The 27345-nt window shown below is 41.5% G+C and overlaps 2 protein-coding genes and 1 pseudogene across 3 annotated transcripts in view; all 3 read left to right on the top strand.

Moving 5' to 3' along the window:
- Nucleotides 1-4029: 4029 nt before the first annotated feature.
- Nucleotides 4030-11577, top strand: LOC147582960 (GTPase IMAP family member 7-like). The gene is made up of 2 exons (XM_086686945.1): nucleotides 4030-4137; nucleotides 10126-11577. Exon 2 carries the CDS (start codon nucleotides 10143-10145, stop codon nucleotides 11016-11018), a length of 876 nt encoding a protein of 291 aa, XP_086543071.1. The 5' UTR covers nucleotides 4030-4137; nucleotides 10126-10142; the 3' UTR covers nucleotides 11019-11577.
- The window catches only part of LOC147582951 (GTPase IMAP family member 7-like), a 226695-nt gene continuing 203423 nt past the window's right edge, over nucleotides 4074-27345 (top strand). Inside the window, exon 1 of one of the 2 annotated variants that reach the window (XM_086686920.1) lies at nucleotides 4074-4137. The gene's annotated coding sequence lies outside the window, so the exon portion shown is untranslated. The remainder of the gene's footprint in view (nucleotides 4138-27345) is intronic. The other variant, XM_086686931.1, reaches the window with a different exon arrangement.
- On the top strand, nucleotides 13366-25772 carry LOC147582959 (GTPase IMAP family member 4 pseudogene; annotated as a pseudogene).

Below are 27345 nucleotides of genomic sequence, written 5' to 3'. Positions count from 1 at the left end.
ATCGATTTTTCCGATGGTATCTTTGTAAACAAGATGACAGATTTTTATTAAACCTATGCAATTGGTTCTATCATCATGAAAGTGAATGAAACTCAGTAGAAGAGTTTGTTTCTGAATTCTGAGGTTAAGTGAAAATCAGATGACAGTTAAAAATGGTTGCTATGGGTTTACAAATAAACAGTCTACTAAATCATGGATTAGAGATAGTTTAAGGAGAAAGACATAAGGTTTCTTCAAACAGTCATACAAGTAGAACATTAAACAGAATGCCATCAATATTCCAAACAAATAACCACAATGGCACATCTTGAATCTGTTCACTCAGTCCTATGTCATTATTTCTCACTCTGCTGGATCTTGAGTCAGTCGTCTGATTTCGTGAGGTACATATGCTTCCAGACTGAGAGTCCCAATAGTCCTGGCTTCTCTCACTGGCACAGTCTGAGCATTGAATCAGTCCTGCCATCTTGGAAACCTGCTCTGAAGAGTCTCTTTGAGGCAACAATATTTCAGAGCATGTCCGACAGTTTTTCTCCTGAAGCTCCAAGTTTGTGACCCTCTGGTGAAGACACAAATTCTGAGTGGTCACTTAGCAGATCTTCGGAGAAGCCTTAGGAGGAAGCAGAGACCTATTTGAGAACAGGACTTAATGGTTGTGGTTCATAACCGAATATAACATCGTGGAAGACAGTAAGAGGCTCTTTGGGGGGCATGGTCTTTATTTCATGAGGTTTTGGTCAATGTTTCCTTTGAGGGATTCAGCCCCAAGTGCACTGTCACACCTAACACCTATATCTCTTTTGTGACAAGGCTGCCATTATTCTGCAGGAGGCAGCTCTTCTTGCACATCCGTGAAGCCAGAAGACAATTTCATTAAAGACATGTGAGTGCAGGTGTATAGATAATCCAGATCCCTTATCCTGGTAGACAGGCTGTGGAGGTGCTGAGTCTTCCTTTTCATGCAGTGCCCTTTGGGGGTGGAGTGAGTGGGGAGAAACCAGGAAACCTTGAGTGATATCCAACAATTCACTTAAAAGATATTGTTACAAAGTAGAAGTGACTAGGTTTTTTTTTGGCACCAAGAGTGAAGGCTCCAGAATCCCTAACCGGCAACATGATGGTATTTGGGGATAAGGTAAGTGGGTTTCCATGAGTTCATGAATCTGGGGTCGTCTTGGCGGGATTAGTGCCCTTGTAAGAAGAGATAGCAGAGAGTTGCTTCCTCACTCCATCATGTATGGGCACAGTGAGACTGTGTCATCCGCAAATCAGTAAGTGAGCCTTCCCCAGGGAAACAAGTTGGCTGGCACATTGGGCTTGGGTTGCCCAGTCTCCAGAACTGTGAGAGATTAATTTCTGTTGTTCCTGCTCCCAGGCTGTGGTATTATGGTGGTCCACGCTGACTAAGACAGCATCTATGATGTGTAGATGAGCCTCAGAATGGTAATCTATGAGACTAACATTGAGGGTTGTTATTACTACTAACTACTACCTGTTGATCACTATGGTCTGAGAACCACTTCATGCGTATGACTTTGTCTGGTTTCACAACGACCTTCTGAAGTAAGTACTCAATTTTAATGATTAGGAAAGTGAGTTGCAGATAGTTTAACTTACCCAAATGTGGCAGGTTGAATGGTGGCCCCAGAAATGTCCACACCCTAATCCCCAGAGCCTGTGAATATTACCTTATTCCATAAGTATTTTGCAGATATTATTAAGTTAATGATTTTGAGATAAGATAATTCTGAATTATCTGAATGGACTCAAGATGTAATCAGAAATGTCCTTCTAAGGAAGAGGTACGAAGGCATTGTGATGAAGGCAGCAGAGATTGGTGTGATGTGGCCACAAGCCCAGGAGAGCAGGCAGCTTCTGGAAGAGGAAAGAGGCAAGGAATGGATTGTCTCCTAGAGCCTCCAGAAAGAACCAGCTCTGCAGGACCTTGATTTTATCTCCATAAGACTAATTCATATTCTTGTCTTCCAGTATTGTTGGAGATTAATTTTATATTGTTTTAGGCTACTAAAGTTTTGATAGCTTGTTATGGCAACAATGGAAAACTGACTCACCAGGTCATAGAGATGATATGTAGAAGAACCAGGACAATGTAGGGAACGATTCTTTTTCATCTCCTGTTATTATCTCTGCAATGTTTTAATAAGTTGAGCTTTGAGGCCATCTAGATCTAAGCAGCAGAAAACTCCCTGATTCCCACAAGAAGACTCCTGTAGAATTTAAAGAATGTCTTTTAATGACCCCACAACTTTTTGAAAATTCATTATATCCACATTGCTTTGTGTGTGTGAGATTGAAATAATAAAAGGAAAACATAAAAAAAGGAAGTGGAAGGAAGCCCTCAATGATGAGGAGCGTGGCTAAGTAAGCAATGCAGATATGGGGCAAGACTGGCTCTATCAAATATCTTCTAGAAGGAGATCACTCGTAACTTAGGGCTCAGCATGGGGCTGATAAGAGCCACATGCTCCTCTTTAACCAATGATTGCAAGACTGTTACCATTTGAGACCCACATCTGATTTCCTGTGGCATCCATGGATTCTGTGTCAACTACTCTCCCGTTCCCACTAGGGAACTTACCAGCATACCTGAGGATAATACCTGGAGAAGCAATTAGCTGACCAGGAAAACATCCAAGGTGGCTCTGGCTGGACACGTTTCACTCAAGGAATATATAGATTGAAATGAAACTAGGCAATGGTAGAGATATTTTGAGTAGGACATATGGTTCTGGCTCTCCTCTAGACTTCTATGTATGGAGCCTCATCAAGACCAACTTCATGGGTATGTAAAGGACCCTGTGATGTTATCTTGAAATTCTTAAGTTTTGTGTGTGTGTCTGTGTGTGTGTGTGTGTGTGTCTGTGTGTGTGTGTTTATGTGTGTTTGTTTGTTTGATTCTCTTTGACAAAGGGCCTGGCATTTTTATTTTGTGCCAGACCCTGCAAATTACATAGCTGGTCCTGGTCTGTGTCTTTATTGAAAGTTGGAGAACAGTTACCTGGGGCCCTCCAAGTCATTAACACCAATAAGTAGTCCAATGATATTGACCAATAATATACTAATTAACACGGTAATTTGAAAATGTAGCTACTTCCTTCCATTGGTTGTCACCGCATTATACATTACTTCCTGACACATTTAGTCTTCTTAGTACCCACTTTTAAGCTTCAGCATCGGCTAATCCCATGTCTCAAAGTAATGAACAAAAATATATAATCAAAACCATAATAATTTTATGGTGATGCAACAAATAATTGGAACAGCTGGTCAACCATGAGAGCTTTGACCATCGGCCTCTCATCTCATAGTTTCCAGAGCAGGTTGGAATGGGTGTACTGGCTAAATCTGAAAAAGTCTATCTCTGCCTGGGTCTGGGGTAGGGGAAGGTAGGAAGGTTTAGGGGAAAGATGATTGTCCTCCCTGGGTCCATCTTTTCTTGGCAGGTCACGCATATTTTTGGGCTTGAGAGAACCATATGAAGAAAACTAGAGAAGGTGTGTGTTCATTGGATGACTTTTTCCAGGCTACATCTTCCTCTTTTACTCTTGGTTCTCAATGGTTTAGACTCTTTAGGCTTTGTACCTGAGCGCTGTTAAATTTTTAATGAGTAACTTGAGAGCTTCATGAAAGACCATCATGAAAGCCCATATGATGCAATCACTGGGAAGTATCCCAGGCTCTAAATTTGGGCACATCTAGCCACATATCTGAGTTCCTTTCTCCCACAATCAACCCAGGATCTCCCACTCCATCAGAGAAGATGATCAGAGAGCACGCCTGGCTCTGTGTGCATGATTTGGGTCACTTAATAAGGGCCTTTGGGATCCACCACTATAACCCCAAACAACAAATATAGCTTTGGGAATTTTGTGTGATAGCAGGCACATGGAGAAAAAGCTTACACCTTGGTAAAACTAAAGCATCCCCCAAATTATAGGGTAATATTTCTGTCTCTTTAAATACGAACAGTTCCTTCACTAGGTCCACCCAATCTGAGCTTCCTGCCTCAGAGGTTTAAAGGGTGTAAACACTTTTTCCTCTCAGTTAAACAAAAGCACCAGCTCAAACAGCTTCTTTGGAGTACACTGGGGAACTCATCAGCTCCTTGGAAAGAAGGTGAGCCTGGCCTAGGGCAATAGAGCCGGGAGGGGCAGCAGGACACAGGGTGTGGGTCCTGGTCTGAGAAGGGACCAAGTACCGTGCCAGCAGCCCAGCAAACAGGATGCTGCCACAGGGGTCCCGGGGGAGAAAGAGTGGGAGTAAGGAGATTGAGTGGCCCATGTCCACATGTCTCCTATTTAGCAGGACAAACTTGCTGAACAGCATATCTTCCATCAGTTGCTGTCATGACAGAGTGAGTGCTGCCTGACACCCCATCCATTTCCCTTAGTGGGAAACTCGTGTCCTCAAGGCAGGTCGTTAGAGCTGGAAGGCAATTTAGAGACCAGTCTGTCCCAATCCCTCTTTTTTCCTGAAAAAAAAAAAAAAATCTGAATCCTAGACGGTGTGCATGTGGTTTTATGAAATTCCCCGGGATACCCAGGTCACAAATGGCACAGGAAGTCTAAAATTCAGGTGGCTGTGTCCTTTCCAACATGTAAGAGAGAAATGGTGTGATCTACAGTGTAACAGAGGAGGTAAGGAAGGGATGCCATGGGGAGAGAATGAGCTATTCTATAGAAAACAAATGTGCGTGAAGCCCTTTGGTTGCCTTCCCTAATTCCAGGGTTGCTACCAGTTCATGTTTCTGGACAGAGAGTGAACTACCTCCCCTGGCCTCCCATGATCTATTTCTGATCCAATGTAAACAGAAATGTAGACTCAAGGACTTGAGAAGTAACCAGGAAGAGACCAGAGCATGCAAAGGGTTATGCATGAGTGTAGAGGTCAGACATACTTTGCATTGGATCCCTTCTCTGCCCAAAGCCCATTAGCGCAGTGACCTTGGGCAACTTTCTCAGCATTTCTGAGCCACATCAATCTCCTCATTTCAAAAATTAGAGTGGGGGCGCCTATCTGGCTCACTGGGAAGAGCATGGGACTCTTGATCTCAGGGTTGTGAGTTCAAGCCCCATGCTGGGTGTAGAGATTAAATACATACATATATACATACATACACTTTAAACATTAGAATACTAAAAGATATTAAATTACTAGAATACTAAAAATTTTATCACTTTATCAGTAATTATTTACATATGTATGTCTGGAAGATAAAGGTCATTAAAATATACCATAATCGGATTTCAAAAAGCAATTAGAATTTTTAAAAATTACCAGGTGTATTCCAATTCCCAGATCGTCTCATAGATTTTAAAATTGAAATCAGCTCCAATACGGTTCATAAATAGCGATTCTTTCATATCTCTTAAGGTTAATTTGATAAATAAGTTTTCACCTTCCTGTTTCTTTTTGTAAAATGTTTCTGTTTAAGAAATGGTTGGTCCTTTTTCCAAGAGAATTGGACAGTGTACATTTTGTTCTTTAAATCCTCAAGATGTCATATTACATGTTCTTCTAGTTTCCATGTTTTGTATACATTTAAATTTAAGGAGAGGCTTGATCAGATTAAGGCTTGCCTGGTTAGTTGGGTGGCAATATTTCATAGGTGCAGTTGTAAACTTCCATCAGAAGACACCTTATATATTCTTCTGTCTCTTTCTGGAATGTAGCAGACAGTAATGATAGCCTAGAGTAACTTTGTTTCATTAATGGTCGCAAATTATAGTAGTATAATTCTATCAATCTTTCTTCATTGATTGGATGGCATAATCCTATAAAAAGAAACTTCCCCTGAATCATACTTTCATTTCATAAGGTGTAGTTAATAAGACAAAAGGAATGCTTGATTCTTTTTTGTCCATGTTCAGACTGATGACATCATTTCCTAGCATACCCCAAAGAGAACACTTCACTTCTTTTGCGATGATGGTATTGATATGAATTCATGAACTTCAACATATTTGATGAATTTTAATCCATTGAAATTATTATTCTCATTGGTACTCAAATTACCCCATCTCTGTCCAGTCAGCCTCTTCAAGTTGGTCCTGTACTTCTTTCGGTAAGATCCAAACATTTTTTTTTTTGAAAGTGATCTCTGCACCCAATGTGGGCTAGAACTCATGAACGTGGGATCAAGAGATGCATGCTGTATTGACAGAGCTAGCCAGGCGTCCCACGGTCTGAGTAGTTTTTGAGAGCATCCTCGCTTTCTAGTATGACTAGATAGTCTAAGATCCACTTGCACATTTCTTGGCCCAGATCTGGAATCGGTACCTTCTCCTAAGAGTCCTAATATTTTTGGTGGGAAATGGCATTTGAAGAGCACAGTATGGGCACTAAGGGTGCTCATTGGTACTGGGCTTGTCCTTGGGCTTCAAAACTACACATGTGCACAAAAAGCTAAGAATAGGACAGGATTCCTGAAAACAATTTAAGATTTTCTTGACGTTTTTTCCCCCTATTTGGCCTTACACTATATCCCATTAGGACAATAGCCAATGAAGCAACTGCATTTTCAAGTTTCTTGGACCAATTCTTTGTGTGGTTTGTCTATTACACCAAATACTATGTATTTCATTTGCTTTTGATTTTTACTAGTTATCTGAAAATATAGTTTTTGTTTATAATTATGTAAGCTATTTCCAGATGTTCCTCACTATCTGCAAGCAGAACGTTCCTATGAAATCTTTTATGAAACAAAATGACATAAAGCAGAGCAGCAATTACCATGAATGTACATGGAAAAAGGGTGCGCATTCCCAGATCTCCCCCAAATAACCTCCCTTATGTGTTTCTGATACTTTTAGACACAACTTGTTAACAGATGCACAAATTCAATTGAGAGAAAGCCCACGTGCTCATCTGGCTCACAGCTCTGGTGGCTGGATGGTGAACCCCTGTGTGACGTTCCCAGGGAAGGTGATTGGCAGCTGGCATGGACAATGGCCCACTCGGCCTCTCCATTAGCTCAACTGACTGTAAAACAAATGCGGAGCGTTGTATTCCTGTTCAGCTTTTTTTTGTACAAATGAAAAATCCTCTTTGAATTTATGTCAGCCAGCAACAGCAGGTACACATGTAGGTCTTTCATAAAGGAAAAGAGCTGTGATTCAAACGCTCAAAAAGAAAGAAGTACATGCTTTCAAGACAAATCTATGACATCTAAGTATACTCAAAGTAGTTTCCAGCTTCTACCCTGTCCCCCGCCTTATCCCTCCCATCCCTCTGTCAGTAACTTCTTTGGTGACAGTTCAGATGATGTGCCATTGCTTTTTCATGTGCATGAATTATATGTTGTATTTTGTACCTGCAGTTTTTGTTCCTCCCCACTAGAGAAATGATAGTAAACTAAATATTATTTTCTTCACTTTGCCTTTTTTTTTTTTTTGCTTTATGAAATATCCTGGAGATCTCTGAATCCCGGCATAGAGAGGTATTTCTTATTCCTTTCTACAGTTGGATAATACATCGCTGTGTGTATGTACCTTGGTTCATTCAGTCAGACCCCTACCAGTGGGCATTTGGTAGATTTTTGGTCTTTAATTATTACAAATAGTGACACAGAGACTAAACATATGCCGAATCTTTTCCTGTGTTTTTGTCAGTGTAGCTCTGGGATATAAGGAAGGGGAACTTCTTCCTCTGCCCTTCAAGGTCTTCCAGCTGCATTAAGAATTACATTCACTTGAGGCAGATTAACAAGAGAAAAAAAAAAGCAGTGTGCACAGATGCTCAGTAATGAAACTAAGACCAAGAGAGATGATCAAGGCAGGCAGTTTTTATAGTTTTTAGGCAAAGAGATGATGGATCTGTGAGGGATTGACAAAACAAGGAAAACTTAACTTTGGAAGCATCTGTTAGGGAGGAATTCTAAAGAGACTTTGGGCTGGGGTAGTAAATTAGAAAGTAGTGGGCTGTTAATACAGTCGTCTTGGCTCTAAATCTCCCATCCCTGGTCATAAGGGTGTCTCTTTACCTCCTGGGACAGGAAGGGCACCTTTTACATGGGAGATTTGTTTCCTGCTTGCACGGAGACAGAAGAGGGTCTTACTAATCTTGCCACACAGGCTGTATCCTAAGTTACTTTTGTATGAAATAGTCAGTATGCCAAAGTTGCACGTTTAGGGGTGACCTGCCCTTGTGCACTACAGGCATAAATCCTAAAATTGGGACTCACAATCCAAGAATAAATGTATATATAATTTGTATGATATTGCTAATTTCTCTTTTGTAGGTTTTAGACTGTTTTTCTATTCTCATTAGCCATGGAGGAGAAAACTTGTTTCCTCTAAACCTTTACCGACTGATTATAGCAGCAAACTTTTGGACTTTTGCCAAATCTGTATGTGGAGAAATAGTATCTCAGTGTAATTTTAATTTGTTGTATTTAGTTTTTTTCTTTTCCTATGTTGGATTTATTTTTCTCTAATTAAGTGAGTGTTCATATATGTTTACATAGTTGAGGAGCATTGGCATTTCTTTTTTTCTTTGAACTGTTTATTCCTATGTCTTGCTCCACTTTCTATCGAAGTATTGGACATTTGTCTCTCTACTTTTAGGTATTCTTTGTATAAGTGGAGAATTAATCCTCTTTGATATAGTCTGACATTCATATTTTAATTGTCTGTCGTGTTCATTGTCTCCCACTGTCTTTTAGATTTTTATGTAGTCAGATGTATGAATCCTTTTTCTTACAATCTTTCAAATCTTAGAAAGAGTTTCCCTGCCCCTAGGTTACAAAGGCTATGTCTGAGTTTCTTCTAGTATTTATGTGGATTGCTTTTTAGTGTTTTTTATTTCTAATGTATTTAGTATGTGAATGGCATGAAGACGTGGGTGCAGTTTTGTCTTTTTCTGTGTGGTTTGTAGTTATCCCAATGCTGGTTATTAGTCCATCTTTCTCCCCATTGCTGTGAGATGCTCACAGATGCCTCAAGGAAGATAAATGTAACATAATACAATTGAACTGGATACTCATGAATATAGTAGACCAATTTGGTCTATTTCTGAATTGTCTGTTTTTGTTTTCCGTTCTGTCTCTGTTCGCACACACGTCCTACTGCCTTAATTATAGGGGCTAAAATATTTTACTATATGGTAGAACTAGTCCTCCCTCATCGTTCTTCTGTTTTTTGACTCTACAGGCTAATTTTCTTTCTTCATTCATCCAAATGAACGTAATAGCCAACTATTTTAGCTGCAGGGAAAAAAGTGGTGACAAAAATTTTTAACTTATATTTATATAAAATCACGTTAAAGAAGTATCTATTAAATCAGTGTTGAATGTGGGGAATTGTCTCTTCTGCATGGAGGTATTTTTCTTCTTAGTGTACTACTAGAGATGTGTTGTAACAATCCATTTTCTCATATTGAACCACCCTAGTATTTCTGAAATAAATCACATGTAATTTTGGGGTATTACTTGTTAGTGTCTGACAATTTATTTGGGATTTTTGCATTAGTATTTGCAAATGAGACATGTCTGTAGCTTTATTTATTGGTGAAATCTTTGTTAACCTTTGGGATCAATATCATACTTGTGTCATAGAAAGAATTGGAAAGGTTTCCTTCTGTTTTTTGTTTTTTTGTTTTTTTTTTTAATTTTTTTTTTCAACGTTTATTTATTTTTGGGACAGAGAGAGACAGAGCATGAACAGGGGAGGGGCAGAGAGAGAGGGAGACACAGGATCGGAAACAGGCTCCAGGCTCTGAGCCATCAGCCCAGAGCCCGACGCGGGGCTCGAACTCACGGACCGCGAGATCGTGACCTGGCTGAAGTCGGACGCTTAACCGACTGCGCCACCCAGGCGCCCCGGTTTCCTTCTGTTTTAAGTCATCAGGAATAGTTTAAGAAAGGTTTAAATGAGACCCATGAAACCATCTGGGCCTGGTACTCTTTTGTAGGGGAACTCTTTAACTACTTTGTTGTTTCTCCCATGGTGATTGAATTGTTTCATCTTTCTGTATTTATGGGACCAACACGAATAGTAGACTACTGCAGGATTTCAGGGAGGAACACAAAGGTCATAAGAGTGAGGTGATGGTTTCCACTTACCTCCATTGACTCTTTTTCTTCTCCTTCCCTTTTTTATGCCCCAGAGGCTCCTGGTAGTGACATGGCGTACCCTCAGGACAACACTCTGAGGATTGTACTAGTGGGGAAAATTGGAAGTGGGAAGAGCGCAATGGCCAACACCATCCTGGGGAGTAGAGTCTTTGAGTCTAGAGTTGCTCCCCATGCTGTCACCTCCAGCTGTCAAAGAGCATCCCAGGAATGGAAGGGGAGGAAACTTGTTGTTGTTGACACCCCAGGGCTCTTTGACACCAAGGAGACCCTGGATACCACATGCAGGGAAATCAGCCAGTGTGTCCTCTACTCCTGCCCTGGGCCCCATGCCATCGTGTTGGTCCTACAGCTGGGCTGCTACCCAGATGAAGAGCAGAACACCGTGGCATTGATCAAGGCTCTCTTTGGGAAGCCAGCCTTGAAGCACATGATCATATTGTTCACTCGCAAAGATAACTTGGAGGAGAAGAGCCTGAGTAACTTCTTAGCAGATGCAGATGTGAAACTAAGAAACATCATCAGCGAGTGTGGGAACCGCTACTGTGCCTTCAACAACAGAGCCTCAGAGGCTGAGAAGGAAGCTCAAGTGCAGGAGCTGGTGGAGCTGATAGAGGAGATGGTGCAGAGCAATAGAGGGGCTTACTTTACTGATGCCATTTACAAGGACACAGAAAAGAGACTGAAGCAACAGGCAAAAGTCCTGAGGAAAATCTACACTGATCAATTAAATAATGAAATTAAACTAGTAGAAAAGGAATATGCTCATAAATCACAGGAAGAACGGGAGGAAAACATAAAATCTCTAAAGAGGAAGTATGCTGAACAAACAAAAAATATCAGGGAAGAAGCTGAGAAGGGCATATTTGAACATGTTTTAAATGTGATTATGTGGGTGCTTCCAAAAATATGGTATATGTTTTGGTAGTAAAGTCCATTTCATTTTTTCCTCCGAATTTATGATGATTTGCGATAGTGGTAGATTGTAGTTTCCATAGACAGCTGTGACAGTAGCTTCTACTTATTCTTCCTATAACCTGACCCTGTTACTCCTGCCACTGAGTTGCGGGGCCTGTGTCCTCTACCTTGGAACTGAGCAGATCTGGGACTGTTTCAATTAGTAGCAGATGGTTGAAGCAACACCTTGTACTCTAAGGTTACATATGGGCAATGCTTCCTTGCCCTGTTGGGGTTCTTGCCCTTGGAACTTGACTGTCATGTTGTGAGAAAGCCCAGGCTGCCTCTTGAGAGGCCCCCATGCAGAGGGCCTGAAGTCACTGGCCCACTTCCCAGCTCACCTTTCATTTGTGACTCACACCAACTTGCCCGCCATGCAAATGAGGCAACTCCGGCTGTCCCGGAAGTGGGCCCTCCGGATGCCCCGCCATCTCAGGCGAAGTTGCAGAAAGCAAAGATGATCCATTCCCATTGAGTCCTGCCCAAATTGCAGCTTTATGAGAACAAATAAATGATGGTTTTGTTTTTAACCACTGAGCTTCTGAATGCTTTGTTATGCAGCGAGAACTAACCAGAATGAAGCGTCTTCCCAGCTCTCAGTCCCCACCGCCTCCCCTTCCCACCTGTCCCTCTTCACACAAAGTTGGCATAATCAGGCAATGGCATATAGAGTTCAAAGACCCAGTAAAATTCAAATCGGAAATCCTGCACATGTTAAGTGTCTGAACCACTGGTCACATGTGTCGTTGCACCGCATGGCCACAAGTCCTATGTTAGGGAGGTATTTGGTTTCTCTGGAAAGATTGTTCTGTGGTTCATGGAGACCTGAAAGTCACAGGTTTCTTTTACTGTGTTTCTCTCTTTTCTTTTTTTAGGGACCATCCTAACTTAAGATGTCTCCAATTGTATCCGAAAAATCCCCGTCTGGGCCACATATTTTTCATTTGCCTCTGCAGAATCACACTTCACCTTGGCTCTTTGCCCCATGAGGCTGATATATATGCACTGCATTGGTGGGATCTCTTGCTCTCTGACTTCTGCCTGGCTGGCCAATGGGAAGTCCAAGTCAGAGACCCTGTGGAAGTAGAAAAGCAAGGCTGGGGTGTCCATTCTCCCACCTCTATCTCTGCAGGGCCATCTCTGACTAGCTGCAGTCCTATGCCAAAGGTCATAGCTCCTCCCTGGTGGCCTTTGTACCCAATTCTCCTTCTGTGTTCCAGTATTTGTTCACTCTCTCAGGTTTGGGTTGTAATTTTTCACCGATACTAGTAATGTCCCTTGTGATTTGCAAATTCCCTGTGTCTACAGCTTGTAAGATGCTCTTTCTCTAAACTTTCTCCAACTACCTAATGAGAGAAGACCACCTTTTTCTTGCTAGAATCTGATTGATAAATCTTATGATGCCCACTTCTCTTTCAGAACGTCTTTATTGTTGTTGATGGCTTAAAATTCCCTCTAGTGTTTGTTTTCTTCCACCAGAAATATCTCTCCTTACCCTTCCATGGTGTGACATTTGCAGTGAGTAGATGAAAGGTTCTGTCTTGCTAAAATAATAGAGAAAATTCAGTTAGATGGGTGACTTTCTGTCACTCATGAGGATTGCAGACACTCCAAATCCAGATTATTAGAATTTTTACAGTCGTCCTTTTTTTTTTTTGTCTGTGAACATGACTGAGAATATTTACCAATGAGTGAATATTAGGGAAACAGATTAGAGATTGAGTCTGGAAAACTTAAGATTCTAAATACCTGTTCTTTCTAAGATTCATCAGAAATATTCAGAATGCAGTAAAAACAACACGGAAGAAAAATCCTCTTATGAGAAAACATGTGTCAAATGATACAGCAAGACCAAAGTACTCTCTGCCATCATGCAATTCTTATGTTCAAAAGTACTTCCTTGTAAGTGACTCATCTGTGTGATAGTATCTCTAGGGAGCAAAGTATTCATGCCCTGTCTTGAGGTTTTTCATTTAAGAACCGTTTAAAGGATATTTTCCCTCAGAGATATGCAGAAGCATTCTTAATACAATTAACCTGTGTGAGGGCTATTTGAATGTGCAGCTTACGTGAGCTAATTTCTTTTTTCCCAGCCTTAGGTTCTATTTTGGAAGGTAACACATACCCAGAGAAAAAATGAGTAAATCAAATAAATCATTATCTCTTCACTTGACAATTGAAATATTGCTCACTCACTTCTCTTAACATATTTTATGTCCCAGTTTATTCTGAAGATGGTTCTATTTCAGTGCTGAAGACTGTGGTATTTCCAGCGTTTAATGTGTGCATGATCCCTGTTGTTGAAATATGTGATAGTCATGACTCATGATGGGGAATTTAAACAAGGATTCATAGAAGAAGACCTGAGGAAGGATTTAGGTGTGAAGTCTACTGTGAAGGATGTGTACGATGTGTCCATGTGGGTGATGGGTATGATGATCATGCTTCTGTTCAGAAACAGGAAAGTTCAGGGTGACAGGTAAGATTTTCAGGGGAAGGGTAGAGTCAGGAGCCACAGCGTTCAGTTAGGTTTGTGACAAGTTGAATATCAGATGTCAAAGGTAGGGTCCAATATAAATGACCTGCATTAACTTGAAATCTGGGTCCGAAGGTTATGTGAAAGGCTTGGGGTAAATGTGGCAGGATGTTAACATAAATATCTCCAATTTCAGCTGAATCTTTCTAATTGCCAATACCCCACAGTCAAAAGCTATATGCCAGAAGATCCACATAGGATGCCCAAAGGAAGAAGCGAGAACCAGTTTTGTGAGATTTATTCCTTCAACTAATTTCATAGATATTTGAAGGGGTCAAGAGGAAAGGACTTTTTTTTTTTTTTAGGTTTTATTTAAGTAATCTCTACATCCAACGTGGGACTCCAACTCATGACCATGAGGTCAAGGGTTGCATGCTCTTCCAACTGAGCCAGCCATCTCCCCAGTGCAGAAGGTGACCCAGGTGAAACCGTGTAACTATATAAGGGAAGCACCACAGGGACTCCTCTCTGCGTGCCATGTCCAGCGAGATGGAGGTTCCCACTTCCCGAAAGCCAGTAAAGTGGCCTCAGGACTTTGATGCTGCCAGAGGGATGTGGGTGGTGTATGTTAAGAGATTTGATGTGTGTCCTTTGGAGTTTGGCTTTGCTCCCTGCTGGTCCCATGGGATACATGAAGGCTATTGCTGTGTTCTGTGAAGGGACCAGGGTCCACACGGTGGTGGCTGTCTTGGAAGCAGTCAAAACTTTCACTAAGGGGCGGGGGGTGGCAAAAGCTAGGTTCCTCATGTCAAATGTGGGCCACACAGTAGGGAGGCAGCCAAAGCCAGTTTGAAGGGGACTTGCCCAGGGGCCCAGCAGGGATCCCAACAGCTTCTGTGTGGACCAGAGCTCTGGAAGTCCAGGCACCAGGAACATTCATTGAAGCAACCGGCGGGAGGGGAGAGAGTGGCTGTTTGTTGGACTTGTGATTGCAGATTCCCAGGGAAGACTCTCTAAAGACTCATTAAAGGTCTCCTGGGCGGGGGAAGAGCCACTAAGTATGCTGCCACCATCCCCCACCCCCACCAAGGCCAGACTACACCTGACTGGTCTTCAGTGTTCCTGCCTCTTCTCCCCCAGCCCATGAGCAATCAGAGCCAAGGCAAGGACAGGAGGAGAAGGGCAGGTTGGCGAGAGCTCTAAGCAGCCCTGTCTACACTGCAGGTTCTTCTCAGGGAGCGGCATATGCCAGGGACAGTAGAAGCTTTACACTTCAGTGAAATTAAAATTTTTTTAAGTGCTTATTTATTTTTGAGAGCGAGAGAGAGGGAGAGACAGAGCATGAGCGGGGGAGCAGCAGAGAGAGAGGGAGACACAGAATCAGAAGCAGATATGTATTTTGCTAATTAATTTTAAATCTTTCTCTTTCCTAATAGGCACACTGAAAGCTAAATTTTAATTTTTCATAAGGTTTGAAATGCAGTTATTTAATTACACTTCATTCCAAATATTGATCAGTTTCTGTTTTTGTCTCTTTTGACCCATCAGTTATTTAAAACTGTGTTCTCCAATTGCTAAACATATGACATTTTATTTACTTTTCTTTTAATTACATTGTGGTGAGGAAATGTTGTCTATATTATTTTAATACTATAAAAATTTTAAGCATTTCTTCTTGGATAAATGCAAGAGTAATGATAATAAATGTTTCCTATGTACTTGAAAACAGCTGGCTGGAAGTTTTCTGAAATAGTCTACATATGCTCATTAGATCAGACTTATTAATCATGTTGCCTAAATCTTCTGACTACTTTTTGATTTTTTTCTATCTTCCTGTTCTAGAAATGAGAGATGTGTGTTAAAATCTATCACCATACATGGAGATTTGTCTATTTCCTCTTGTGATTCGATTATTCCCTTTATACATGTGATGCCTCCCTTTGTGGTGCATAACATTGTAAAACCGTGTTTTATCTTGATGAATGGGACTACTTACACTATTTACATGAGCAGGGCAGGTGTTTCGAGACCGTGGTGTGCGTTCAACTCATCTTCTCTGATCTCTCCCCTCTTTACCCTCCTCTGTGATTTTCCTTCTTATACAAGGGAACATCTCATATCTTTTGTAATTTACAAATTTTTGTTCATTTTCTGCTCCTTCAAAGACCACTAAATGATTCAGAAAGGCAAGGATCCTTACCAGCTCTCATTGCTGATGTATTCAGTTGCCCAGAACAGTGCCTGGCACATGATAAGCTCTTGATAATTATTGAATGAAAATTCTATGTAGTTTGATATTCTGTTCTTATTTGTTTCGAATTTGCTTGTAGGTTTACCTATACTGTTGCTTTCAAGTTTTCCCTCACTTAACACGTTTGACTTGAATTTCTTCTTCAGTCCCCTCCAAAACTCTTTATTTTTTTTTTAACTGAAAACTTTAGTGCATTTATCATAATTAAAACTTGTGACCTATTGGGATGCATGAAGTTTTATTTTTTACTTTCTATGTGTCCAACCAGTTCCATATTTCTCTTTCTTCCCCTTCCTCTTTGTGGTTTAACTTGAATTATTTAGTTTTTTTTCCCCCCACATTTTATGTTTTTCTCTACTGGTTTGGAAATTATCTATGCTTTTCCTGAAATCGCCCAGTGATTACAACATACATTCTTAACTTCTCAAAATCTCAAGAAATCTATATTTTAATCTTCTTCGTGTACAACAAATTAGAACATTTTAATTCCATTCCCACCCCTAACCCCAATCTATATATTGTTATTGTTGAATATTTAATTTTCTCATTCCCCCCCCTTTTAAACTTTATGAAGCATTAGTATTATTTTACATAGTTTGCATTCATTTAAACTTACTTTTTTTTCTTTCATCTGTGACTTACTATCTGGATTACTTTCCTTTTGCCTCAGATACATTCTTTACAATTTCCTCTAATGAGATTGTGCTGTTGGCAAGAACTCTCAGTCTCTGTTACCTGAAATGTGTACATGTATTTTGTCCTTATTTTTGACAGTGATTCTGAGTCTAGGATTTCAGGTTGGCTGTAATTTTCTCTCAGCACACTGAAAATCTGCCTCCACTGTTTCTTGGCTTCCTCTGTTACTCTGCCTGGCTCAGTTGATATAGTGCCTGACTCTTGCTCTCAGGGTCATGGGTTCGAGCCCCATGTTCGATGTAGAGCTTACTTAAAAAAATCAGGGATGCTAGGGTGGCTCAGTGAGTTAAGCATTCAGCTCTTGTTCTGCTCTCAGGTCATGATCTCACAGTTCTTGGGATCAAGCCCTACATTGGGCTCACTGACAGCACAGAGCCTGCTTGGGGTTCTCTTTCTCTTTGCTCCTTCCAGCTCATGCTATATCTCTCTAAATAAAAAAAAAAAAGTATAACTCCAAATATCCCTTCCTCAAATGTCATCTGTCTGTTCTTTCTGACTCCCTTTAAGATAGTCTTTCTGCTTTGATGGGCTACAGTTTTAGTATGTACTAAGGTGTGAATGCTTTCTTACTTTCTTTTTAATGATTTATTTATTTTTTAATTTACCTCTTAGTTAGTTAGCATATTTACAACAATGTTTTCCGGAGTAGATTTCTTAATGCCCCTTACCCATTTAGCCCATCTCCCCTCCCACAACCCCTCCAGGAACCCTCTGTTTGTTCTCCATATTTAAGAGTCTCTTATGTTTTGTCCCCCTCCCTGTTTTTATATTAGTTGTGCTTCCCTTCCCTTATGTTCATCTTTTTTGTGTCTTAAAGTTCTCATATGAGTGAAGTCATATGATATTGGTCTTTCTCTGACTAATTTCACCTAGCAGAATACCCTCTAGCTCCAACCACATAGTTTCAAATGGCAAGGTTTCATCCTTTTTGATTGCTTGTAATACTCCATTGCATATATATACCACATCTTCTTTATCCATTCATCCATTGATATGGGCTCTTTCCATACTTTGGCTATTGTTAATAATGCTGCTATAAACACTGGGGTGCATGTGCCCCTTCAAAACAGCACACCTGTATCCCTTGGCTAAATACCTAGCAGTGCAACTGCTGGGTCATAAGGTAGTTTTATTTTTAATTTTTTGAGGAACCTCTATACTGTTTTCCAGAGTGGCTGCACCAGTTTTCATTCCCACCAACAGTGCAAAAGAGATCCTCTTTCTACACATCCGCACCAACATCTATTGTTGCCTGATTTGTTAATGTTAGCCATTCTGACAGGTATGAGGTGCTGTCTCACTGTGGTTTTGATTTGTATTTTCCTGATGATGAGTGATGTTGAGCATTTTTTTTCATGTGTCAGTTGGCCATCTGGATGTCTTCTTTGGAGAAGTGTCTATTCATGTCTTTTGTCCATTTATTCACTGGATTATTTTTTTTGGGGGGGGTGTTGAATTTAATAAGTTCTTTATAGATTTTGGATAATAACCCTTTATCTGATATGTCATTTGCAAATATATTCTCCCGTTCCGTCAGTTGCCTTTTACTTTGGCTGATTGTTTCCTTTGCTGTGCAGAAGATTTTTTATTTTGATGAGGTCCTAATGGTCACTTTTGCTTTTGTTTCCCTTGCCTCTAGAGACGTGTTGAGTAAAGTTTCTGCAGCCAAGGTCAAAGAGGTTTTTTTTTTTGCCTGCATTCTCCTTGAGTATTTTGATGGTTTCCTGTCTTACATTTAGGTCTTTCATACATTTTGAGTTTACTTTTGTGTATGGTGTAAGAAAGTGGTCTAGGTTCATTTTTCTGCATGTCGCTGTTCAGTTTTCCCAGCATCACTTGCTGACAAGACTATCTTTATTCCATTGGATATTCTTTCCTGCTTTGTCAAAGTTTAGTTGACCATACGTTTGTGGGTCCATTTCTGGGTTCTTTATTCTGTTCCATTGATTTGAGTGTCTGTTTTTGTGCCAATACCATACTGTCTTGATGATTACAGGTTTGTAATACAGCTTGAAGTCTGGGAGTGTGATGCCTCCAGCTTTGGTTTTCTTTTTCAAGATTCATTTGGCTATTCAGGGTCTTTTCTAGTTCCATACAAATTTTAGGATTGTTTGTTCTAGCTCTGTGAGGAATGATGGTGTTATTTTAATAGGTATTGAATTGAATATGTAGATTGCTTTGGGTAGTATTGACATTTCAACAATATTTGTTCTTCCTATCCAGGAGCATGGAATCTTTTTCCATTTTTCATAAACTTTCTAGTTTTCAGTGTACAGATTTTCACCTCTTTGGTTGGATTTATTCCTAGGTATTTTATGGTTTTTGGTGTAATGGTAAATGGGATCAATTCCTTGATTTCTCTTTCTGTTCTTCATTATTGGTGTATAGGAATGCAACCAATTTCTGTTCATTGATTTTATATCCTGCAACTTAGCTGAATTCATCGATCAGTTCTAGCAGTTTTTTCATGGTATCTTTTGGGTTTTCCATATAGAGTATCATGTCATCTGCGAAGAGTGTAAGTTTGACCTCCTCTTGGCCAATTTGGATGCCTTTTATTTCTTTGTGTTGTCAGAAGTGCAGTCTTTTTTTTTTCAATATATAAAATTTATTGTCAGATTGGTTTCCATACAACACCCAGTGCTCATCCCAAAAGGTGCCCTCCTCAATACCCATCACCCACTCTCCCCTCCTTCTCACCCCCCATCAACCCTCAGTTTGTTCTCAGTTTTGAAGAGTCTCTTATGCTTTGGCTCTCTCCCACTCTAACCTCTTTTTTTTTTCCTTCCCCTCCTCCATGGGTTTCTGTTAAGTTTCTCAGGATACACATAACAGTGAAAACATATGGTATCTGTCTTTCTCTGTATGGCTTATTTCACTTAGCATCACACTCTCCAGTTCCATCCACGTTGCTACAAAGGGCCATATTTCATTCTTTCTCATTGCCATGTAGTACTCCATTGTGTATATAAACCACAATTTCTTTATCCATTCATCAGTTGATGGACATTTAGGTTCTTTCCATAATTTGGCTATTGTTGAGAGTGCTGCTATAAACATTGGGGTACAAGTGCCCCTATGCATCAGTACTCCTGTATTCCTTGGGTAAATTCCTAGCAGTGCTATTGCTGGGTCACAGGGTAGGTCTATTTTTAATTTTCTGAGGAACCTCCACACTGCTTTCCAGAGTGGCTGCACTAATTTGCATTCCCACCAACAGTGCAAGAGAGTTCCCCTTTCTCCACATCCTCTTCAGCATCTATAGTCTCCTGATTTGTTCATTTTGGCCACTCTGACTGGCGTGAGGTGATATCTGAGTGTGGTTTTGATTTGTATTTCCCTGATGAGGAGCGACGTTGAGCATCTTTTCATGTGCCTGTTGGCCATCCGGATGTCCAGAAGTGCAGTCTTTTGATTTGACATCTGAGCTGGGATACACAGCACAGCACTCCAGAATGAAGAGAGAGCCCACAAGCTGGAAGAAGGACCTTAAGAAACACCCAGATAACTTTTGTTTCGGTATTTCTGTTATCCTCCCCCTCCCTAACACCCATCACCAACACCAACTTGTGTCCAAAGATGGTTTTTTAAAAATTCTGTGATTTCTCTTCTCCCTTTACAAGAAGCTCTTTCCTATTCCCTGTCCTAAAAGGATAAACAAAGAACTCTTCTTACAAGAGAAGTCTGTCTTGCTCACAGTGTTGTACATTTTGATGTGTTTTGATGTGTTTTGATGACTTTGTAAGGGTGAAATTGTAGTGTAGGGCTAACGTGTAGCTTGAGAGATAACAGCTTTGTGTTGACACTGTAGCTTGAAAAATAACAGCTTTGTTCTGACACTGAAGGTTAAGAGATAACAGCCTTGCTTTACTCTTGTAAATTAGGCTTCGCCAATGAAGGAAACAAAAGTTCAAAGAAAAGAGCGTCAGAGGCAGGGTCAAGGAGATCCACTGGTTGCAACTTAATGGCAGATAGTCTAAAATAATCACCTCATCCAGGAACTGTTTCTAACTCATCTGGGAACTGTTTCTAACTCATCTGGGAACTATTTCTCTGTTTTGTTCCCAGGTGATGATAAAACGATGTAATCGGCTATAAAAACTCTGTACCCCGGCTGTTCGAAGCCGCATTCTGATAAAGAGTGTTGGTCCCGATCGGTTGGCCTTGACTCTCATTGCAATAAACTTTGTTGTGACTGTCACTGGTGCCCGTAGCATTCTGTTTCAGGAGTCGTGTGAATGCAACAACTTCCCGTCAGAGGAGCCTGTCCTGAACAACTAGCATTTTCAGCCTGTCCTTGTCAAAGTTTTCTCCAGTAATTTTGTTAGGAAACACTATTCAGGAAGAAAATTGGTTTTATGGAAGATTCATGAATCAGGCAGCATCTCATCCTGCAAATAGGGGGGCTCTCCACTGAGCTACAGAAGAAAGGTCTTTAAAGGCAGGGAGAGGGCATTAAAAGAGAAGACAAAGAAAGGAATTTATTAGCAAGGAATGCGTTGTTTAGGCAAGTCTGGCTTCTTAAGGGGAGTGGAAGGGGTCTGTCAGTAAATCCTCAGTATCCCAGGGGAAGGCCACCCTGAAGGAGTGCTAACAGACCACCGGAAGTGCATGATTGTGTGGAGAAAAGGGAACAATCTGAAGATGAGCCCAAATGTGGAGAGCAGAGAAGCCTTGGGAAATAGGGCAGGGAAACCAAGTGGCAAGTGTGCAGAAGAGAAGAAACTGTTGGCTACACGAGGTTGAGGCTTCCAGTACTGTCCACCTCCCTAAAACCACACATTATGTTTCTCTATGGCAGGAATTCACATTGAATGGCAACATCTAACAGAGGTCTGTGCTGCAGCCCCGGTGACCCCAGGAGCAGCTGCGGTGAGATCAGTGAGATCCAGTCCTCCTGGGCTGGGCTGGGGGAGGACAGCGAGCAGAGGGGTCTTCTTGTGCTGACAGCCAGCCCTCATCCGGCTGGAGGAAAATGTTTCCACCCCTGTATCTGATCTCCTCTTCATCTCCTCTGCTTTTTCTTTCCTGTCCACCCTGTCCACTCTCTCCGGGTAAAACGCCTTTCTGTTTCTCCTCCCGTGATTTCCCTACTCCTCTTCCCTAGGGAGATGCCCTCAGGCTGTCCCAAAGTTGGAGTCTTGCATAGGGATGCTAACTAAATGATAATCTGAACTCCCATCCACATGTTTCCTTTGATAATCTTAGCCATTCTGTATTCAGTGTTCTCGGTTTCTGGAAATCTACCTGTCTCAGGCCAGGGATCTGGTTATCATGTGTGGACTCTGCATTGGGGATGGTTTTGCTAATCCTTGGAAGGAGGTGGGGACCAACTACAGATTTTGTGGAACCCAGAGCTGGAGCTTCTGCAATATCTCTTCTCTGCTCCATTGGCATTTTAAAAAGAGTATTCCAATTGACAGAGTAAATGGAAGCAGAGAGACCAGCTGGGAGACTCTGGAGGTCTGGATTCTGATGGTAGTGGGAGCTAGTGTGGTGGCCTTCAAAGTGGAGAGAGAAAAGTAGACAGATTTGTAGGTGGAGATCAGAGAATGTGCTGATATGGAAAGGAAAGGGAAAGCAAGGGAAGGGAAGGGAAGGGAAGAATCGAGGGCAGTTGCTAGATTTTGGGTCTAAGGGACTGGATCAATGCTGTTGGTGTCTCTGACAAATAAATGCAGTTTATAGTAGTGTCTCTAATGTTGTGAGTGTCATAACATATGCATTATGTTCACGGAGAGATGGATGGGTATAATACAGGATTCCCATTCAGGAATCAGCCTCACTCAAGGGCTGTTCTGGCAGGGTATGCCTCCTTGGAGAAACAGGCTTTCAAATATGATTCACACTTATCTTCCACCTGGGTCGAGGGCGGTTCTGTGCTTTATAAATCCTGAAGATGGGGACCATATAGAGACAGTGAAGAGATATGCAATGAATTACTGAAAAGAAATGCAGAAGAGCTATATAGATGATTTGTTGTTTAACTTAAGGCACAGTTATTCTGAAAAATGTGAGAATTGTTATGCTGAGCTGGGATTACCTGTCAACTGTCCTAGGAAGTAGAATATGCTTAATCTAGTGAAGCTAAGAAAGTATAACTCTACTAATGCACTCAACTGTATCCGTTTTTTCTTTCATTAAAAATTAAAAAAATTATTCATTTGTGTGTGTGTGTGTGTGTGTGTGTGTGTGTGAGAGAGAGAGAGAGAGAGAGAGAGAGAGAGAATGAGCATGGGAAGGGCAAAAAGAAGGAGAGGGACACGCAGAATTGGATACAGGCACCAGGCTCTGAGATGTCAGCACAGAGCCCAAAGCTAGACTGGAACCCATAAATAGCGGGATCATGACCTGAGTAGAAGTCCAGCACTCAACTGACAGACCCACTCAGGTGCCCCTCCATATTTTTAAGAAACAGAGACGGAGAAGAGAGGAAGAGGGAGACAGAGAAAGAGAGAGATAATCTTAAGCAGACTTCATGCTCAGCATGCAGCCTGATGTGGGACTCAACCCAAAAATTCTGGGATCGTGTCCTGAGCCGATATCAAGAGTCCAATGCTCAGTCGACTGAGCCACCCAGGTGCTCCGTTTCTTTAATTTTTTGTGTATCAAGAGATTTTGTAATAATCTTAGAGAAATGTCGGTATTTTCTGGCTATACTTCTTTAATGTCTTAATTTAGAATATAAAAGCTTCACTGGATTCTAAGTTAAGGTTTTTAACTTTAAATATAAATTATATTGTTCTCTCTCATGTCACAATCCCTGACAGGGTGGTTGCACACACGAAATAGAAAAAGACACTTTGTCTTTCCACACAAGCATCCCTTTTGTGCCCTGCAAGGTTGTGTTGGCCTGTGTAACCCCCCTGGCTGGCTTCTTAATGGCAGAAGAAAATTTCCATTTTGAATAAAAATGGTGTGGCAGGGGTCTCCCACTGAGATGCCACCAAGTCAAATTTTGTGTTACTTGCTGCATTGCTCTTATGAGGAACAACTACCAGCAGCAGCAGCTCAGAATTCTCTTCTTAAACTACAGTATTTTGTTTCCTCTTCTGTGAGCTACTTAGAGCCCACAGAAAAATCTCTTACCCAGGAAGAGTTAGAAGCTCCAGGAAATCCTGGAAAGTACTTGGGCATTCCCCAAGTAGTGCAAGAGAACTTCAGCCTTTCTATAGACTTCGAATAGGCTTCTTTAGAAGCCTTCTATAGAGTTCCTGGGAGTGCAGCAGTCACTTATGGGAGGGGACCCTGGGGCAACAGAGGAGGGGTGTGTGTGAGGGGAAATGGGGGGCCCTATAAGGAAGCAGCTGGAGGTCCATCCTAATGCTGTGGCTTTTGTTTCTTGATGTACCAGGGCTTAGAGACCAAGATGGAAGAGCTTCACAGCTGAGACTTGTCTTAGGGGTAAGATCGGAGCAGGGAAAAGTGCCACAGGCAACAGCATCCTCAGAGAGAAAGCGTTTCATTCCAGCATTGCGGCAACATCAGTCACCAAGACCTGTGACAAAGGGAGCAGCAGGTGGCAGGGAAGAGAAATTGTGGCCGTGGATACGCCTGTCATTTTTGACACTGAGGCACAGGATGCTGACACCTGCAAGGAGATTGCTCCCTGCATCTTCCTGACCTCCCCAGGGCCTCATGCTCTGCTCCTGGTGGTCCCGCTGGGCCAGTACATGCAGGAAGAGCACAAGGCCATGGAAAAGATCCTGCAAATGTTTGGACTCAGAGCTAGGAGATACATGATTCTCTTATTCACCCGGAAAGATGACTTGGATAGCATCAATTTCCATGAATACTTAAAGGAAACACCAGAAGGTATCCAAGAGCTGGTAGGGAAGTTTAGTGATCGCTACTGCATTTTCAACAATCTGGCGACAGAAGCTGAGCAGGAGGCCCAGAGAAACCAGCTGCTGGCCCTAGTCCAGTGAGTGGTGGCTGAGCATGAAGGAAGATGCTACACGAATAAGATGTACCAAAAGGCCGAAGAGGAAATTCAGAAACAAATACAAGTGATGCAAAAACTTTACAGAGCAGAGCTAGAGAGACAGAGGGTGCAGATAAGAAGGGAGTTTGAAGACAAAGTCAGAAAGCTGGAAGATAAACTGGAGTGACAGAAATGAAGCAAAACATGGAGAGAGAATTGGCAGAGAAAGAGGTTTTCTATGTCCTAAAGCAACAAAATTCCAGTTATCAAATTGAGAGTCAATGTTGACTACTTGAATTTATCATAGGAGCACTGAAGAAGGCTTTTGTTTTTTTTCTTTCACCTGTTTATGGAAGATTAACTTGAATGAGAAGATCTCCTTATTTCCTACCCATTTTGTGCTGGCCCTCCCCAACCCCTCACCCCCCAACTCATTCACCAACCTTGGAGCACTCTTCCTTCTGTCTCTCAGACTCTCAAGACTAAGGGGTATAATCAGGTTCACTGTTGGCGATTGGTAGATATTTGATTGACTTAACAGGGGAGGGACAAATTCTCAATTTGTGGAACTCCAGAGTAGAACGTATTGATGCTCTTCTAAGAAGATGACCCCAAACTTTACCTATTTATCCTGAATAAAATCTAGATTCTTTCTAGATTGGTGTACCCTCTCCCTTTGTGACTTCTACTCACTTGTTTTTGCCTTTGGGACACAGTGATCACCTTCCCCATACAGTTTGTTAGAAAGATTGGTTCTTTGGGGTGCCTGCCTGGCTTGGTCGGTTAAGTGTCCGACTTGAGATCAGGTCATGATCTCATGGTTGTGAATTCGAGCCCCACGTGGGGCTCTGTGCTGACAGCTCAGAGCCTGGAGCCTGCTTCAGATTCTGTGTCTCCTTCTCTCTCTGCCCCTCCCCCACTTGTGCTCTGTCTCTCTCTGTCTCTCAAAAATAAATAAATTTAAATAAATAAATACAAAATAAAAAAAGAAAGATTGGTTCTTTGTGTGGGATAATCTATTGATGGAGATGCTTATAGAATTCTTTCCAGATGAATGGAAATTTATTTAGTAACAGTTTTACAGAAGGATTCAAATTGTTCCTTATAAGCTGCCCACTGAAGAACAAAGAGTTGTTTGGAAAATAGACCTCTCAGAACTCAACTAAGTGAAATGCCAGAAAGAGCAGTTGAAAGACAGAGATTCAACACAGAAGAGAACTGTTTGCTGTATTCAGATATATCTACAGCAACTCTTTGACTGACTTCAATGCAACATATTTGCTGAATAACCAGTTCTCTCCTTTTCATGTGAAACTAACTGTTGCCACTTCACCTCCATCACCTCAGACCTTTATTACTTACTGCACATACCGCCCCCTCCCAGTTGAATTATTTGTTTGTTGTTATTATAATAAAAATTTTCTGTTCTCTCATATTTCTATAAAATTGGAGTGCTCTTTTTCTTGGAAAACATCTTTGCTATAATTTTCTTTATTATTTTCTTTAAAATGTATTTATTGATCTATTTGAGAGAGCATGAGCAGGGGAGAGGCAGAGATCAAGAGAATCCGAAGCAGGCTCCACACATCAGTGCAGAACCCAATGCAGGGTTGAACCCACAAAGCATGAGATCATGACCAGAGCTGAAACCAAGAGTAGGATGTTCAACCGACTGAGCCTCCCAGGCACTCCACTTTTGCTACTTATTCTAAGAACACAGGGGTGAGTTTCACTTTTTGGTAAAAGTTCAAGATGATTTCGGAACTAGTCTTGGTCTACCCTCAAGATATTTCTCCTCCTTTTCCTTGGAAGTTCCCAGCCACATCCTTAAACCCTCTGCCAGTCAAACACCACATTCTCCTTGGATTCATTCATTATGCACTGATAGAAATTATGTGTAACCAAGGCTTCAGAGGCCTTTCTGGTTTTCCTGGAGCAAAAATTCCTTTTAATATATGGATAGCAGTGGGAGCGTCTTTATCCCTTTTCTACTTTTCTACTTGGTCCTTCTCACATAATCCATTCTAGCATTTCCCAAAGCACATTTACATGTTGTACCAATATGTTCTAGTAGTCATATGTGACTTATGGAAACTCTCCTTGCTCTGCCATCTTGAAATTGGCTTCTCCATGTCCAAACCCATTTTGCCCGAAGGGACATATATCTCTCCCAGTTTTCCTCAACACACATAGGTTTAGACTGTACTTTTAGTTAATCTTGAGGATAAGAGAAGCACAACACAAAGAAGCTCACAATCCCTTTAGGAATAGTCACTCAGGAGAAGGGCCAAGATGGCAGAGTAGCATGGAAGTTTTCTGCTTCTCTTGACCCTGAAATATAGGTAGATAAGCACCAAAGCATTTTTGCACACCCAGAAAATGTACCTGAGGATTAATACAACAATCTGCATAACTTGAGCCACAGAACTTGGCAGGTACGAGGCACAGAAAGGTTATTTGGGGAGAGAGAACCCAAGGAGGGTAGGGAGTTGTTTTTGCTTGTGTAGAGAAGGACAGATACAGGGGATAGAGTACAGGAAAATACTCCCCCCAAAAGCAGCTGGAGAGAAAGAGAAAAAGTGGAAACACCCATAAGGGACTGACCAGGAAACATAGAAAGGATAAAGCAGAGTTTCAATACCATTAAGGGGGACTCTATAAACAGGGGAACACAGAGGTGGAAACTCTGCAGCTCAATACTTGGCGATGCTGTGGTGGGGAGGGCGAATCCCTAGGAGCAGACAGTGAGGTCTGAGGGCTCCTCAGGCCACATGGCGAGAGGTGGTTACCCTGATAAGAGGACATTTGGTAGAGGCCGTGTGGCCTACCCACAGTCAACGGTCCCAGCGGACTTCAGTGAACAGCTATTTGCTGGTGTTGGAACAAGGGCGTTAACGGTGGTGAAGTCTGGCACCACATGTATGTTGTGATTTGCCATAATCTCTGAGACG

This window comes from Puma concolor, chromosome A2 (assembly GCF_028749965.1).
Source record: "Puma concolor isolate L17-30 chromosome A2, mPumCon1.1.hap2, whole genome shotgun sequence".
In the NCBI taxonomy this organism is placed as follows: Eukaryota; Metazoa; Chordata; class Mammalia; order Carnivora; family Felidae; genus Puma; species Puma concolor.
Note: the sequence above shows the minus strand (reverse complement) of the source record. Positions and strands in the feature narration are given on the sequence as shown.

Excerpts from the sequence above, each read along its gene's own strand:
- LOC147582960 (XM_086686945.1), top strand. The coding sequence starts at position 10,143 with ATGGCGTACCCTCAGGACAACACTCTGAGGATTGTACTAGTGGGGAAA.